This window comes from Chlamydomonas reinhardtii, chromosome 9 (genome assembly GCF_000002595.2).
Source record: "Chlamydomonas reinhardtii strain CC-503 cw92 mt+ chromosome 9, whole genome shotgun sequence".
NCBI classification, from domain to species: Eukaryota; Viridiplantae; Chlorophyta; class Chlorophyceae; order Chlamydomonadales; family Chlamydomonadaceae; genus Chlamydomonas; species Chlamydomonas reinhardtii.
In genome coordinates, this window is record NC_057012.1 from 3,926,735 (window position 1) to 3,941,380 (window position 14,646).

Consider the following 14,646-nt stretch of genomic DNA (forward strand, 5'->3'; position numbering starts at 1 on the left):
GCGGGCGTGGCGTTCCCGTTCAGGCAGGTACAGGGGGTGGGGCGCTCGTGGGGGGCGATCCCCTGGGCGGTCCCCGGCCCACTCCCAGGACTCTCACTCCTAAACGCGTACGCGCCACATTTGATGTATCGATATTGATGCATGTCAACCACGTCGGTACAATATCTATTGAGCGACGCGATGATTCACGATTGCAAAACTCGATTCTCCCCACCATTTAACGTTTCAGCCCTATACCCCTCAGAGAGTCATAATACTTATCGACTACTTACCCAATCAGTAGTTGGTATTCGCCAGCACTATGGCCAAAAAGCAAAATTACCATTTGGAGGACTCGGCCCCCTCGGTTAGCGTTCACAGCGAGGTAGGACACGAGCCTCGTGGGGTAGCCTGATTACAACGGAAACATAGGGCTTAGGACCTGGGAATGGCGAGCGCGCCTCCAGTGAGGGCTAAACTGAGTTCGTGCAGGCGCGCACTAGTCGCAAGTGTCCGGCGCGCTATGAATGCTGGTTCAGAGACTTGAGCTGAAGGAGGGGAACATTGGGACTGCGAGTCGAGACTCCTTGCGCTGCGATGCCGACATGTGTTCGCATTTACTCCTGCGCAGGGCTTTGACGACTTTGTGGAGAACGAGTCCCAGGGACACGAGCAAGAAGGTCGCTGGCGGCCTCCTTATGGTCTCCTGGCTGTGGCGCTCTTCCTAGCGGTCTGCGTGGGCTTCGGTGGAGGTTTTGGAGCGGGTTGGGCCGCACACCCGGACACTCAGACGGTCGCTCCGGCAGTCCCCGTCGCAGATGTTAGCGTAAGTATGGTTGTGTCGGCCTCGGCCTCGGTGACCTGTTCGAGTGCCCATGCGAGTCTGCTTCTCTCCTCTTTGGACCCCCCTTACCGCACCGCAAGAGTGCTGTGGTGGTCATACATGGAAAGTTCTGAGCGGTATACTCGTCAGAACCTTCTCCTAACTCGGAACGACGGACTGACAAATGCCTTCGCAGAATGGCTCGGCCGCAAGCGGGAATGTGGACATCATCCGCGCGTTCATGCCTATTGACTACGAGGTAAGCTGCTCAGCACGGTTGGAGAAAGTGACCCCCAGCAAGCTGCTGTCTGCGGCTTACGTAACTAACCTGACGGGCCGCCCCCTGCCAACCCCCCTGTCACCTCGCAGCGGAATGCCAACAACAAGGCCATTCAAACACACTATGACCAGACTAGCATCCTGAACCCGGCGTTCCACGCGCTGTCAGTGGTCATCAGCACGCTGGGCGGCACCAACGCCACGTAAGGCGCTCACAACGGGACACATCCAGGGAAGGGATTGGGGGCGCAGCGTCGGCCTTGTGCTGGGGCGACTTGGGCGGCTGTCCAACTGTATTGGCGATATAAAGTGGCTTCGGAAGTGGCTTCGCATCCTTAGGTGGACACCGTAGTCGAGGGATTGTGTGGTATGCTCGGACACGTTTTGTACACAGGTATGACCCCAACGTGCTGCGCATCTACGTGCTGTCCAAGTACAAGGGCAGCCAGGACTTGCTGGCGCGCCTCTTCAACGTGGCGCAGCGCCTGCAGGTGCGCAGGCAGGCGGGGGCGGGGTGGGACCGGCAGCGGCTGCCGCAAGTTGGCTCAGCGCGGTCCATTTGGCGTAACAATATTGTTGGGGTCGCTTGAAGGCCGGACACAACGGCGCCGGGCTCGACTGCTGCAGCGCAGGACTGGGGTAGGCCAGGCCATGGCCCATGGGCGTGCACTGGCAATGCTGGATGCTGATTACTGCTTCGCTGCATGCTGAGCCTGGGATGCTGCTGGCCTGCAGGTGTCGCCCGACTTCAACGCGCAGCTGTACCAGCTGACCACCAGCCTGGCGGACGTGTTTGGCTACATCCGCGACAATCAGAGCAAGATGGGCACCGCCTCGGGCGCCGGCGGCCGCCGCCTGCTGGCTGCCAACTCGGCTGAGCCGCTGGCGGTGCAGCTGGTCAAGGCGTTCATCAAGAGCGGCCTGCAGGCGCCGGCGCTGCAGGGCGCGCTGGGCGACCTGACGCCCATCTTTGGTGACGTGGACGCGATTGTGGACCTGGTGGTGGACTTGTGGAACTCCATCCGCGGCATTGCGGCTGAGGCCAACTCCATCGCCGCGACCCAGCAGGACTACCACCCCAGCTTCGAGCCGCCGCCGCCGCCCACACCCGTCCAGGTTGGCAACGTGAACGTCAGCGTGCTCACCTGGAACCCCATCATTGCGGGCGAGGAGGGCGACGACATTGTGCAGGACGTGCCGCGCGGCTCCAGCCGTCGCCGGCTTCTGCAGGACAACCAGATCGTCATCCCGCTGCCCGCCGGCTTCACGCCCCAGAAGCCCGCCAACCTCCCCACTGTCCTCATCCCGCTGGTCTGGCACATCATGATGTACCAGTAAGTGCCTGAGTTGCTGCAACGGGCCGAGGTTTGATATGGTTGACGTCTGGTACCTGTACTGCCGGTCCCTTCTGGCTTTGCTGTGTGCCTGGCGCCTGCCTGCAAACGCTGCTTTTTACGCCCCTGACCCTTGGCACCGCTTTGCATATGCACCATGCAGGAACGGAGATGGCACGTACGGCCCGCCTGGCTATGACAAGGCCTGCGACATGGCGCAGCGCATGATCGCCATTGCCAATTTCCGCCTCATGCCCGCGCGCTTCCAGCTCTTTTTGCAGGAGTGCCGCAACACCCCCTCGTGAGTGCAACCGCTTTCATTGCTCCCCGACGTGCATTTGCCGGTGGTCTTGCCTCGGGTTGTTCTAGGCCTGTGTGTTTCCTGTGCCGGGCACCGGGAAAACGCCCAACTAACACTGCTGCTGCCCGACCCCCATCTTTCAAAACTGCTCCACAGGTACCAGTACCTGATTAAGCCCAGCCGTGAGGCCTGGATCAACTGCGCCTCGCCCGGCTTTTTCTACGACCTGTGCGGCGACGTGATCCAGCCCTCGGCCGTGGACTTCCCCCGCGCCATTAACATCTACGTGGTCGGCGAGCAGCCGCCCACCGACTGGGTTGGCTACGCCTTCGCGCCCGGCGCCACCGACGACCCTTTCTACGGCCACATGGGCCTGACCTGGACCACCCTGTCCACGGACGGCGTCAACAACCGTGCCAACTTCGAGTCGGGCGCCTCAGCCCTGGTGCACGAGACCATGCACCACCTGGGCATGGCGCACACCTTTGCCGACGGCGAGTGCGTTGACGACGATGCCTCGACCGGTGTCACTGACACGCCCGAGAGCAGCGGCCCTGTGTGGAGCCAGCCGTGGGCCCAGAAGGCCTACATCGGCTGCATGAACGCCTGGAACAAGGTGCTGACATCCAACTGGGACACCGCCAACCGCCAGGCCTCCCTGCGCGTGGGCATTCCCACCACCGACGTGAACCCCGCATTCGACTCGTGCCCAAGCGGCAGTGGCTCTGATGAGACCGCCAACTATATCACCTACACCTACGACATCTGCCTGCTGGCCATGGGCCACCTGACCTCGGGCCAGATCACTGCGATGCACCAGATCACCGCCGACAACAACCCCACGCTGTACGCCTGGGGCCAGTACTACGCTCAGAACCCGCCCGCCGGCTACACGCCACCGGTCGCCGCCACGCCCTCGCCCTCCCCCAAGCCCTCGCCGTCCCCATCCCCCAAGCCAAGCCCGAGCCCCAGCCCGAGCCCCAGCCCCAGCCCTTCTCCCAGCCCAACCACCAGCAATACCGGCTGCCAGTCCAGCACCAACAAGGGCTGCAAGTGCGTGAACAGCTGGAGCTACCAAAACAACCAGTACAGCGACTGCGTAACCGTGCCGGGCGAGGAGGACAAGGGCAACTGGTGCCAGGTCGACCGCAGCAACGGCGACTGCGCCAACGCCCGCAACGGCTGGTGGGACTACTGCACGCCCAGCTGCGGCACGAACCCCGCCCCGTCTCCTTCTCCCTCGCCGTCGCCCAAGCCCAGCCCCTCGCCCACCAACAGTGGCGGCACCCCCAACTGCGGCGCCGGCGCCACCACCAAGCAGGTTAGAAATGAGACCCTCGAACCGCACACTGGATGATACTGCTGTGTAGACCTGTTGAAGCAGAGCCGGAGCCTAAGCGCACAAGTTCTTCATTGAGGCCGTGCTGACAGCTGACCACGTTTCCTTACCAAACACCTCACAACAGGGCCTCACCTGCACCATGGCCAACTGGAAGCTGAAGGACTCGACCACCGTCTACCAGGGCTGTGCCAACCCCAACAACGTGAGCGCTCCTCCTGATTTGCCAACTTCACTCCACAGCTTGGTTACCGTATATCAGCGCGCAGCACCTCGCCTCAACGGCCGCTAGCCCCTCAACCCGCCTGTTGGTCTTGCCGATGCTGACGGTGTAAGCCATGTGTCTTTGCTCCGCAACCCACAGGACCCCAAGGGCTCCTGGTGCGTCCTGGCCAAGGGCCAGTCCACCGCTGCTGGTTCGGCCTGGGACTACTGCCCCGACGCCTGCAACACTGCCGCCCCGCCCGCCGACACTGCCAGCTACCCCAAGGCATACAACTGCAAGAACGGGTTCACGGGCCTGCCCGGCACCTCGTGCACGTGCTCTAACAGCTACGCCATCAGCTTCCAGGGCTACGGCACCAAGTACACCGGCCAGTCCGGCTGCACCGAGTTTGAGGAGACGGGCTCCGGCATGTGCGTCACCACCTGCACCAAGAGTGAGTGCCTCCGGCGCCGGCGGGGGAGCGGTTTCGGGGCCGGGGCTGCGCAAAAGAGCTTCCAGCTGCGGCGCTTCTGTTGGGATACCCGCAGGCTTGCGTGCTAACATCTTTTGCCCTGCCAATGCCTACCCATGCAGACGCCGACAAGTCATTCAACAACAAGCCCTACACGTGTGCTTGCAAGTAAACGACGGTACCTAATTAGGCCGGGCCGGGCTCGTGCACGCCGTTATGCTCACAACGGGTGCTTGCCTTCCGCACAAGGCATAGTTGGTACTGGGTGGCCTGAAAGGGATCTCTTGCACCTTGACCGCGGAGGGAGTGCAGGCCGCAGTGGCGCATGGAGAGGTAGCGGCCTTGCCCACATCTCCTGCCGCCACCGCAGACCAGCAGTCGTGCGCGGGCTGGGCCAGTAGTTGGTAGTACTTGAAGTATGGAGGGCTTGAACACATTACTTGGCGTATTTGGGCTGTTTGGAGCCGTGCTCCCAATCGGCGGCTTGAATGAAGGCTTACGTAGCGCGTGGTGCCGCGGGTTTCTGGCGACTGTGTTGTAGTTTGCGACCGAAGGGTGATGGGACCCAGAGAATTAAGAACGACAACCACCGTCACCACGTTGCAGCAGTTGACTGCTCCCATAAGCGCCATAAGCGCTGGAGCTTAGTAAACTGTGTTGGGGTTGGCAGGATAGCGTTCGCATGATGGATTGGTGTCCCCAATCTGCAGGCGTGGGGGCAGTTGTGGCGTGTGGCAGTGGTGCGCATAGAGAAGTTGTTGGGCGTGCAGTGTTTGTGTTTGCTTGGTGTTGCGTATCTAGTATTGCGTGTTGCGACTTCCTGCGACTATATCCAGCTCCAGCTTTCCCATCTTGTCATCTAAACACGCTTAGGAGCGGCCTTGCCGGGGGTAGCTTTTTGTGCAAGGGCTTTGCGCACGAAAATGATTTGTACTCTTGATTGCTCGAGGTCGCGGGCTTCATGCTATTGACCGCTGGCGGCTGTGTGTGTACCGCACCTGGCAAAGTGTGTGCGTTGCATTCCTTCATTCATCCCCTAGCAACACGCGTAATCGAAGAGCGGCATGGCTTATCTGCACACACCATGCGGTGAGCATAAAAGTAAGGCTGCTAGTTGGGGCTCACTCATAGCAGTGGAAGAGGCGCATTCAGGTGCGCGGGATGAGGCGCTGGTTGATGAGTACACTGCACTTGTTGCGGTTCGCAAACTGGCACGCCCAATTGTAATGGTACTCTTCCACGAATAGCTGCGTTACGGGTGTTACATGTCCGCGGCCTTGGGGTATAACCGTGGGCCTGAGGCCTTTCCCCCCTCGTCGCACGGAGCGGTCGAGCGGCCACCATCCAGCGACGGGACCGCCTTTGACCTGTGCGCTTGTGACGACTTGAAGTCGTTTAAGGGGTTGTATGGGGCCCATCGGCCGCCGTAGGCCGTAGCGGCCTCCCCCTGTCGACGGACTTATGATCTGGAGCCGGACGGCATGTCAAAATTGTCAACTGGGGTTGCCTCCGCCTCCAGCAGTAGCAGCGTGCAAGTGCGTCAGCGCGTGGCACGGGGGGCAGGCAAGGCCATGTGTAAGAGGGCGCGGCGCCACCCGAGAACTTGAGACTTGAGACCTGCTGGTGTCTGATTTGCTGTTTTTGCTGGCGAGCCCCGGGGGGGTAGCGTTTCGGGGGGGGGGCCATGTCCGGATTTGCGGGGATGCCAAAGGCCCCCAACATAGAGGCGTGTGCTTAGTAGGCGCCCGCGTCAAGGTGGCTGGGTTGATAACGACCCGGGATCAGCCCTTTTCCTGCCATAAGGCAGCCACCTCCTTGTTGCTGGCGAGCTTGGCATGTATGGGGCGGCACGGTGTATGGTGGGATCCATCACTGTTTGGGTTGCGTGCGGAGCCGCTGGGTCGCTGAGAGCGACAATACTACAAACCAACACGGGGGATAGAGATGAGGTAGTTTCAAACTTTTGGCCTCAGACATTGCACCAACGTGGCATGGCAGCACAGCCCACTTTTCCCCGTGAGAGTGAGAGGGAGAGCCACCTTTCCTGTCAAGATGAGAGGAACAAGTTGCGGCTCTTGCGTAAGGTTGAGTCATAGAGCCTGTTACCAACGGGCCCTCCCCTGCCTGTGGGCCTGTGGCTTCGGTGGCCTCCTGGCTGCTCCTTTCTTGTCACTGGGCCTGACTTCTTGTCCTCCCAAAGCGCCGCAATGCTAATGGGCCTCCGCAGGCCGACCCCTCGGTGCCCCTGCTCAGCCCTTCATCTTCTTCTCGAGCTCCGCCAGCTGCCTCTTCATCACAGCCTCAGCCACACGCGCCTCCATCGCCCGCTCACGCTCATCACGCGCCTCCTGCTCATACCGCTGCCGTTGCTCCTCCAGCCCCTCCGCCCGCACCTCGGCCCGAATGCGTCTGGTCTGCTCCTCTGAGAGCGCCCGCTCCATGTCCGCCAGGCGCTGCTGCATATCCGCCAGCTGCGCCCTCAGTGCTGCCAGCTCCGCCGCCGCACCAGCCGCAGCCGCAGCAGCAGCCGTCCCGGCGCCAGCCGTGCCTGCTGCTGCAGGCACCTGTGGCTCTACCGGTGACCAATGTTGCGGAGCACTAGCATCGGAGCCTGCGGCTGGCCCCGTGCACGCGTGACTTGCCACGCGTTGTCCAGACCCGAGAGCCACGACGCGCGATTGTGGGCTGTCGTACCCGGCACCGTGGGCCAGAGCGGCCAGCGTCTGTGACCGGAGGTGCAGCTCAGCGGGAACGCCGGCACCTGCCCCGTTGCAGGTAGCTGGCGCAAACGCAAATTGCCGGTGGGGTGTCGGCTGCTGCAGCTGCTGCTGTGCTTGAGCTGGCGGCGGTGGCGGCGGTGAAGCGGACAGAGGGCGCTGCTGCCTTCGCGCATCTGCAGTGCAGGTGCCGCCGGGGCTTGGCCGCGCCGGCAGCACCTCACGCGGATCTGCCTTGGCGGCTTCCGGCTGCATGTCCGCCCGGACATCCGCTTGGATGCCCGCGACCGCGGCCGCAGCGGCGCGGCGCCGGGGCCGCTTCGCCGGCGACGCAATGCCCGGGGCCAACTGCTGCTCTGCAGCGTACCCGTGGCCATCGCCTCCAACGCCGCTTTGCGCGCGCTTCAGCGGCGACACGGCGGCCGCAGCGCCACCAGCCGTGCCGCCAGCGGCTCCTGATGGGCCTGCCGCACCCGGAGCTGCCGCCGACCGGGCAGCCGCCGGTAGCATGCCTGCAAACACGTACTGCCGGCCGCCTTCAGTGCCGGGCAATGCGGGCACCAGCCCCCGCGCCAGTCTGGCGATACGCCTGCCTGGCTGGAAGAACTCCCCGTCCGGCGCCACTTCCACCTGCGCCTGCGAGCACGCATGAACACCGTATGCCCATTCGCATCACCAGCATGACGCGAGAGCGTTTCCGTGAGGTGCTGGGATTGCGGGCGTCATCCTTGGCACGGGCGAACATGCGTGCACAGGGCTGAGCTCGCGGAGCCCAGGCCTGCCCTGCAACCGGTCTGACTGGTTTTAGGCATCACGCGCGGGCCACATGTCCCGCCCGCGCCTCACCTGCAGCGCTGCCCTGCCGGCCAGGTACGCCCGCAGCTGCCCGGCGGTGTTGGAGGGGCCGTGCACTGCATCCAGATACTGCCGGGCGGTATGCGGCGGGTAGCCTTTGCGCGACTTGCCACAGAACCACAGCCCCAGCGCCTGGGTGTTGTACAAGCAGGCGGAGGGCGAGCATGCACGAGCATTTGAGTCTGGGATATGCAGGTTAAAGAACGTAGCGGGTGGTGCGGACATGGAGACGCAGCCGGCCCGCACCAAGCCGGACGAGTGCGCGCCGCATGTGCACGTCGGGTGGCAGCGCCAGGAGGCTGCCGGCACCGCGTGCGCGCGGGCGCAGCAAGCGGCTCCGCCATTGCTGGACCCGGAGACCGCGTGTGGGCCAGTGTCAGGGGCCGCAGGGACCCACCTCAAAGCCGGGCAGCAGCACGCCGGGCAGCTTGGCCGCACACGACATGTGCGCGCGCTTGTTGCAGCAAGGGCTGAAAGTGAGCACGTTGCACGCCCCGCATCCCGTCAGCTCAGTCAGTGAGCCCTGTGCTCCGCAGTAGAAGCAGTGGTGGACCAACGGCTGCCGCTCAGCCACACCGCCGCGCCGCAGCGGCCGCCGCCGGCGAGTTCTGCCGCCGCTGCCGGCCGCATCCCCGCCGTTGCCGGCTCCTCCATCCTCGCCATCGCTCTCTGCTGTGTCACTGCCACCGAGCTGCTGGTAGCTGCCAGCCAACTCGCCCGACTCGAGGCCCGCCGCGCCCTCCTCCCCATCGTTCCCGCCCTCCTCCTGCCCTATTGCCAGCTCTTCCTCGTCCTCCATAATCAACTCATCCAGATCTTCGCCCTCACCATCCTCCGTTGCCCCTTGACCGCCGTGCGCGTCCTCCCCCTCTTCCTCCTCCTCCTCCCCCCCCTCCTCCTCCTCCTCCCCATAGTCATTCTCCTCGTCCTCGTCATCGTAATCTGCACCATAGCCGTCAGATTGAGGACCCCCGGCGCCTTCAGAAGCTGTCAGCGGCGCGCCCGCGTCCTCGTGAGCCCCGCCTGACCGCCATTCCGCTGCGAGCTCATCTTCCGGCTCCCGCTTTACCCCTCTCATCTATATCTGCCCGCTCCTGTCGCGTGTGGTTGGTCGTAAGGCGACTAGTCGGGGTGGCGCTGGGTGGGGTGGGGGGCAGGGAGCAGCAGGTCAGTAGAGCCGCACTGCGCGTTGCAAAGTAGCCTCGATTCTTCTTAATGTCTATCAAGCATCTACAAGCAGCGCAGGTGCATCGCAGCAGCCAGGCGCGAGCCTCGAACATCGGCCATGCACCAGACTTCCGACCTCGCGTTCGTTGGCAGCCCGAGCGCGTCGTGGTTTTCAACCTTACCTATGTTATGTACAGCTGTGAGCTAGCTTGCCTCGAGCCCAGCACAAGTCTCGGTGCACGCCAGGTTGTACTCCCGTCCTTACACACTGCCTTTGAAGGTAGACTATATTTTTGATTTTTGTTGATTTAAGCCTCTAATTTGAGACTCGTGAAACGCATGTATGCTTCTGATAATGCCTCTAGCGTGCAGTGGCCGCGTGGCGCTCCTGAATCGTTCCTGATAAGTCCGCGGGCTGCACTGCTACTAATGAACGACGGGATAAGGTGTTATAGTCTGCGCGGGCCGGCACCCGCCTCCATGCATGCACAGCATGACACAGGAATACCATGTCCGTGCAGCCGGTGTCCGTTGCAGGGATACCCACCAATGCTCCTCTCCCGTGGTGCCGCCCGTTGGCCCCCTTTCAGCTATCGGCACTCCCCAGCAAAGTATCAACTGTTCATTTCTGCGACATATTTCCATGATGACTGATTTTAGGGAGGCCTGAAGCTGCTTGGCATAGCGCGGTCTGCGGCCCGCACTGTGGTAGCGGCGATAGTGGCGGCGCAGGGCCTGGGCCCAGCAGTGGCGGCGTGCATGTGCGCAGCCGAGTGGGGCAGGCAAGGCCACATGGAGGAGGAGAGCGCAGCGCCGCCCAAGAAGCGGCGCAAGCGCGCAGGCTGAGGAGGCGGCTGGTGTCTAGGTAGCGGTCCGCGGTGGGGCTGGCAGGGCATGCGTAGCGGCATGACAACTAGTGCGGCTATTGACAACCGTGCTGCGTATGGCTGTGCACGGGCTGTGGTTGGCTCTGCTGTGGCATCGCAACTGCTAGATAGGCACCTGGTTTGGCTATGTGCCTGTGGAAACCGACCCCGGCTATGTCCGGGCGATGAGGTTGTTCGGCCTTAGACTGTGGAGGGGCTCAGCCCCTTTTCCCGTGACCGGGGAACACTTGTCTAGATGAGGTATTTCAGCCCAGACGGGAAAGTAGTGGGTGTAGCAGAGCGCCGTCCACTTTTCCCCAGTGAGAGGGAGAGCTGTCAAGATGAGAGAGAAACAAGTTGCGTCTCTTGCGCAACGTGGAGCGAGGGAGCATGTCATGAACAAGGGGACGGGCCCTCCCCTGCCTGTGGGCTTGTGGCTTTCGTGGCCCCCTGGCTGCCTCTTACGACAGTGCACAGCGGCTCCACAATGTCGAAGGTTTTAGGAACATTCTCTCTCTCATGACTCTCGGTGTCTCCTCTTACCAACATACAGCAGAGCCTCAACTCCCGAGCAGCAAGTGGCAGTGCCGCCACAGTTTGCTCAGCAGCCTAGCCTGGAAGCATCTGCCTGCACAACCGCAACAAACGTGCTTGGAGAACTCGAAGGCACAAACAGAGTAGCACCACATTCCACTCGTGTGTCCACTTAAGCTCCGTATCCGTCTTCAACTGCAAGGTAGCCTGCGTGTGCTGGTGTGGCGCGTACTGTGGATACCGTGGCCCGCAGGTGTAACCCCTCGAGATGTACCCCAGTCCTCTCAGTGCCCCTGCTCAGCCCTTCATCCTCTTCTCGAGCTCCGCCACCTGTCGCTTCATCACAGCCTCAGCCACACGCGCCTCCATCGCCCGCTCACGCTCATCACGCGCCTCCTGCTCATACCGCTGCCGTTGCTCCTCCAGCCCCTCCGCCCGCACCTCGGCCCGAATGCGCCTGGTCTGCTCCTCTGAGAGCGCCCGCTCCATGTCCGCCAGGCGCTGCTGCATATCCGCCAGCTGCGCCCTCAGTGCTGCCAGCTCCGCCGCCGAACCAGCCGCAGCCGCCGCCGCAGCAGCAGCCGTCCCAGCGCCAGCCGTGCCTGCGCCCGCCACCTCTGCCCGCTGCCGCTTGGCCGAGGGGTGCTCCCATCCGTCGTCATACGCGCCCGCCCTGTCATCACTGCGGCTGCTCACGGCACCTGCTTGGCCGCCAGCGACTGAAAGGGGTGCCGCGTCACTGCCGTTTGCGGCTGTTGCAAGCCTAGCTACTGGGGAAGCCGCCGCCAGGGCCGGCTTGGCCGCTGCACTGCCAGACCTCGCACCGGCGCCGGAGCGCTCTGGCGGCGCCTGCGTCACCGGCTGCCAGCGCTGCGCCAGGCTCCGGTGCCGCATCCCGCCCACCACGCCACGCTGCGGCGGGTTGTGCTGCTGGTCAGGGTCTGGCTTGGCGGTGAAGCCGGGCGCTGCGGCCGCTCCTGCCTCCTCCTCGCCTCCTGGTAGGCCCCGTCCCACCGCCGCTGCCCCCATGCCGCTGCCGCGGACACGGTGCTCAGCTGACAGTGTGGTGCGCTCGGACCCGCTGCGCCCGCTTTCCTGTTTGGAGGCACCGGCAGCCTCAGCTGCGCCTCCTGCTGCCGCGCCTGTAGATGCCGCGCCTGCAGCTGCCGCGCCTGCAGCTGCCGCGCCTGCAGCTGCCGCGCCGGCTGTCGCGAGCTGTGGCGTCAGCATGGACTCAAATATGACGCGGCCGGGCTGCTGCGGGTCCGGCACCAGGCCACGACCGCGCGCCCGCACCCTGTCCGGCGCAAACCAGGCGGTGGGCAGGCCAGACCCCGCGCCCCCTGGCCCCTGCGCCCCGCCGCCTGCGGCCTGGGCTGCGGCCGCTCCGGCGCCGTTGCCGGCGCTGAGCAGCAGGGCGCAGGTCTGCACGTAGGCACGCACCGCGTCCGCCTCGGGGTTTGATGCGTTGACCACCTGAGGGCCGAGGCAGCAGGATGTGGGTGTGACATGTGCGTAGTGGCCCTCCATAGCGCCCCAACACACGTCACAATCTGGGTTGGGTTTTAGACACGTGTCGCGCTCCCTGGTGCCACCTGTTAGTCTTTTGGGGACCGTCGCCAAAGCCAGCGCTGTCGGCCCCACTAAATCCCCCCGAGTAAGCTGGGCAAGCCGCACGCGTACGCGATGCTACATCACATACATACCTTCAGGTGATTCTCGGGGGTGTGCTTCGGGTGGTTCTGCCTGCCGCAGCCGCAGAACCACACACCCAGCTCCTGGAGGCAGCATTGAGCGGCGGTACGGGCGGCAGTTGGGGTAGGCAAGCGCTCTTGAGCCGTTGCAACCGCTCCACCGAGCAGCCCCGCGGCGCCCACAGGTTATCGTATTGCGCTCTGCGCCCGCCCCACTTGCGTGTACCGTATGACCGCCCGGTCAGGACCCGTGCCGTATGCCTGCGTAAGACGGGCTGCCCACCTCAAAGCCTGGCAGCAGCTGGCCCGGCACCTTGGCCGCGCAGCGCAGGTGGCAGCGCCTGTGGCAGTTGTACTCCAGCGACACGGGCGTGCAGCTACAGCAGCGCGTCAGCTCGCCGTTGGGCGAAGGCTGGTTGCAGTAGAAGCACAGGTGCATCAGCGGCCCGTCAGCGGCCGTGCGCACGCTGCCGCGCCGCTGACGCACGCGTTTTTTGCGACTGCCACCACCCGTGGTGGCAGCAGCCGTGGCGCACAGCAGCGCTGCCGGAGCGCCGCCGCTGCCAGACGGCCCCGCGTCACCGCTCGAAACTCCATCAACCTCGCGCTCGGGGTCCTCATGGGCGTGTGCAGCTCCAAGGCCATCGCTGCCATCGTCGGCCTTGGCGTCGGCCGTCTCCGCCTGCTGTGGCGCGTGGCCCCGCACATCATCGCCGTGCCCAGCCGCAGCCCCATGTCCGTCCTCAGCCTCCCCCGAATCGTCGTCGTCGTCGTCCTCGCCCTCGCGCTCGTCCTCGCCCTCGTCGTCCACAACCTCCTCGTCACTCTCGTCCACGGAGGGCGCAACGGTGGCACCCTTGTGGCCGGGCGCCTGGTAACCGCCGCTGGGCTGGTACGGCCCGGGGTGGCTGCCCTCGGGCGGCTCGGCCTTGACCATTGCGCGTCCGTGGGTGGCGGGGGTGGCCGCGGTAGGGCCTGTTGGGGCCTGTTGGGGCCTGCTCCGGCCCAGTGACAAACCAAGAGGGACACGGCGGTTGCGGGTTAACAGCCGTCGAGGCATGATTGTCTATGAGCTCTAGGAACCGTATCACGTGAAAGTCAAGACAGGAGTGAGCAGCCGCCTGGGCGGGTCTCGGCGCACCTTGGCACAACGGTTGCAACACCAGCGCTGCGGCGACACGACTGTGCTCACTTACTCACGCGATTTTCAGGTGCCTCGGACTCCTTATTCTACGCTATTTGCTACCATACGCAGGTGCCGCAAGCGGAAAGTAGAGGAGTCAACGCCACAAACTGAACGCCTTCAACGAGTGCACCATCTGCAGTGACTGCTTTACATGTTTATGGTCGCACATACAGCTTCAGACTCTGCCACTCGCGAAGTCAGCAAATACAACAAAAGCGCCGGCAGCACTGTGTCGCCGCTGTACGTGGGAAGCTTCATGAAATTGGCCTTAGTGACGCCCACACCACGGAAGTCAGCAATCTCGCCGTTGCCGTGGCATGCCGGGTTGTCCCATGACACGTAGGGCTTGATAGGGGCCACGGGCGGGGGTGGCGGCGGCTTCCTCTTACCCCGCCGGCCCTGAGGAAGGGGCGGTGCTCCACCTTTAAGTTCTTTTGGAGGGTTGGATCGTAGTGTTGCATGGAGCGCCACAGGGATTTGAAAGTGATCTTGTGGGATTTGAGAACGTCTTGAAAGGGCGCGTCGTGCTCGTACTTGGCGGCAGAGTCATAGTGGACGCTCTTGACGTGGTCGACCAGGGTTTTCAGGATGGGGTCCGACACCGTGCGCGGCCGGCCTGGGCGTGGCTTGGGCTCTGTCCCGCCAGTGTGCACGTAGCGCACGTACCACTTCTTAATTTGCTCCGCCATATGCTTGGGTGATGCCTCCCATGGTGTGTAATCAACTGGCTGCGGGAAGATCTCTGGGCATGCCTCGCGTGCCTTGAACTCCGCCACGGCAATGGGGCCCCAGCGCTGAGGTGTGGTGCCACGTGTGGTAAGCCCAGAACGGTAACAGGCCCGAATGGCAATGGCGGCTACTAGTGCAGCTACCATTCGCCGCCATGCGTCCGTTG

At 63.6% G+C, this 14,646-nt stretch overlaps 3 protein-coding genes across 3 annotated transcripts; 1 reads left to right on the forward strand and 2 right to left on the reverse strand.

The window, feature by feature from the left end:
- The first annotated feature begins 261 nt into the window (after window positions 1–261).
- Window positions 262–6,408, forward strand: CHLRE_09g392319v5 (uncharacterized protein). The gene is made up of 11 exons (XM_001694609.2): window positions 262–364; window positions 611–805; window positions 999–1,061; window positions 1,172–1,284; window positions 1,476–1,572; window positions 1,817–2,415; window positions 2,579–2,716; window positions 2,873–4,037; window positions 4,183–4,260; window positions 4,420–4,714; window positions 4,855–6,408. Exons 1-11 carry the CDS (start codon window positions 302–304, stop codon window positions 4,902–4,904), a joined length of 2,856 nt encoding a protein of 951 aa, XP_001694661.1. The 5' UTR covers window positions 262–301; the 3' UTR covers window positions 4,905–6,408.
- A 12-nt stretch (window positions 6,409–6,420) lies between these two features.
- Window positions 6,421–9,866, reverse strand: CHLRE_09g392356v5 (uncharacterized protein). The gene is made up of 4 exons (XM_043065632.1): window positions 9,654–9,866; window positions 8,702–9,441; window positions 8,296–8,436; window positions 6,421–8,085 (listed from the first exon to the last, which is right to left on the reverse strand). Exons 2-4 carry the CDS (start codon window positions 9,380–9,382, stop codon window positions 6,982–6,984), a joined length of 1,926 nt encoding a protein of 641 aa, XP_042921183.1. The 5' UTR covers window positions 9,383–9,441; window positions 9,654–9,866; the 3' UTR covers window positions 6,421–6,981.
- An 807-nt stretch (window positions 9,867–10,673) lies between these two features.
- CHLRE_09g392393v5 (uncharacterized protein) lies at window positions 10,674–14,486 on the reverse strand. Its single transcript, XM_043065633.1, has 4 exons — window positions 13,707–14,486; window positions 12,849–13,560; window positions 12,578–12,649; window positions 10,674–12,347 (listed from the first exon to the last, which is right to left on the reverse strand). Exons 2-4 carry the CDS (start codon window positions 13,500–13,502, stop codon window positions 11,169–11,171), a joined length of 1,905 nt encoding a protein of 634 aa, XP_042921184.1. The 5' UTR covers window positions 13,503–13,560; window positions 13,707–14,486; the 3' UTR covers window positions 10,674–11,168.
- Window positions 14,487–14,646: the final 160 nt, after the last annotated feature.

Excerpts from the sequence above, each read along its gene's own strand:
- CHLRE_09g392319v5 (XM_001694609.2), top strand. The coding sequence starts at position 302 with ATGGCCAAAAAGCAAAATTACCATTTGGAGGACTCGGCCCCCTCGGTT. Across the intron at positions 1,285-1,475 it reads CTGGGCGGCACCAACGCCAC|GTATGACCCCAACGTGCTGC; the intron begins GTAAGGCGCTCA and ends TTTTGTACACAG. Across the intron at positions 2,717-2,872 it reads GAGTGCCGCAACACCCCCTC|GTACCAGTACCTGATTAAGC; the intron begins GTGAGTGCAACC and ends ACTGCTCCACAG.
- CHLRE_09g392356v5 (XM_043065632.1), bottom strand. The coding sequence starts at position 9,382 with ATGAGAGGGGTAAAGCGGGAGCCGGAAGATGAGCTCGCAGCGGAATGG. Across the intron at positions 8,437-8,701 it reads TGCTGCTGCCCGGCTTTGAG|GCGCTGGGGCTGTGGTTCTG; the intron begins GTGGGTCCCTGC and ends TACAACACCCAG. Across the intron at positions 8,086-8,295 it reads CCGGCAGGGCAGCGCTGCAG|GCGCAGGTGGAAGTGGCGCC; the intron begins GTGAGGCGCGGG and ends GCGTGCTCGCAG.
- CHLRE_09g392393v5 (XM_043065633.1), bottom strand. The coding sequence starts at position 13,502 with ATGGTCAAGGCCGAGCCGCCCGAGGGCAGCCACCCCGGGCCGTACCAG. Across the intron at positions 12,650-12,848 it reads AGCTGCTGCCAGGCTTTGAG|GAGCTGGGTGTGTGGTTCTG; the intron begins GTGGGCAGCCCG and ends TGCTGCCTCCAG. Across the intron at positions 12,348-12,577 it reads CCCCCGAGAATCACCTGAAG|GTGGTCAACGCATCAAACCC; the intron begins GTATGTATGTGA and ends CTCGGCCCTCAG.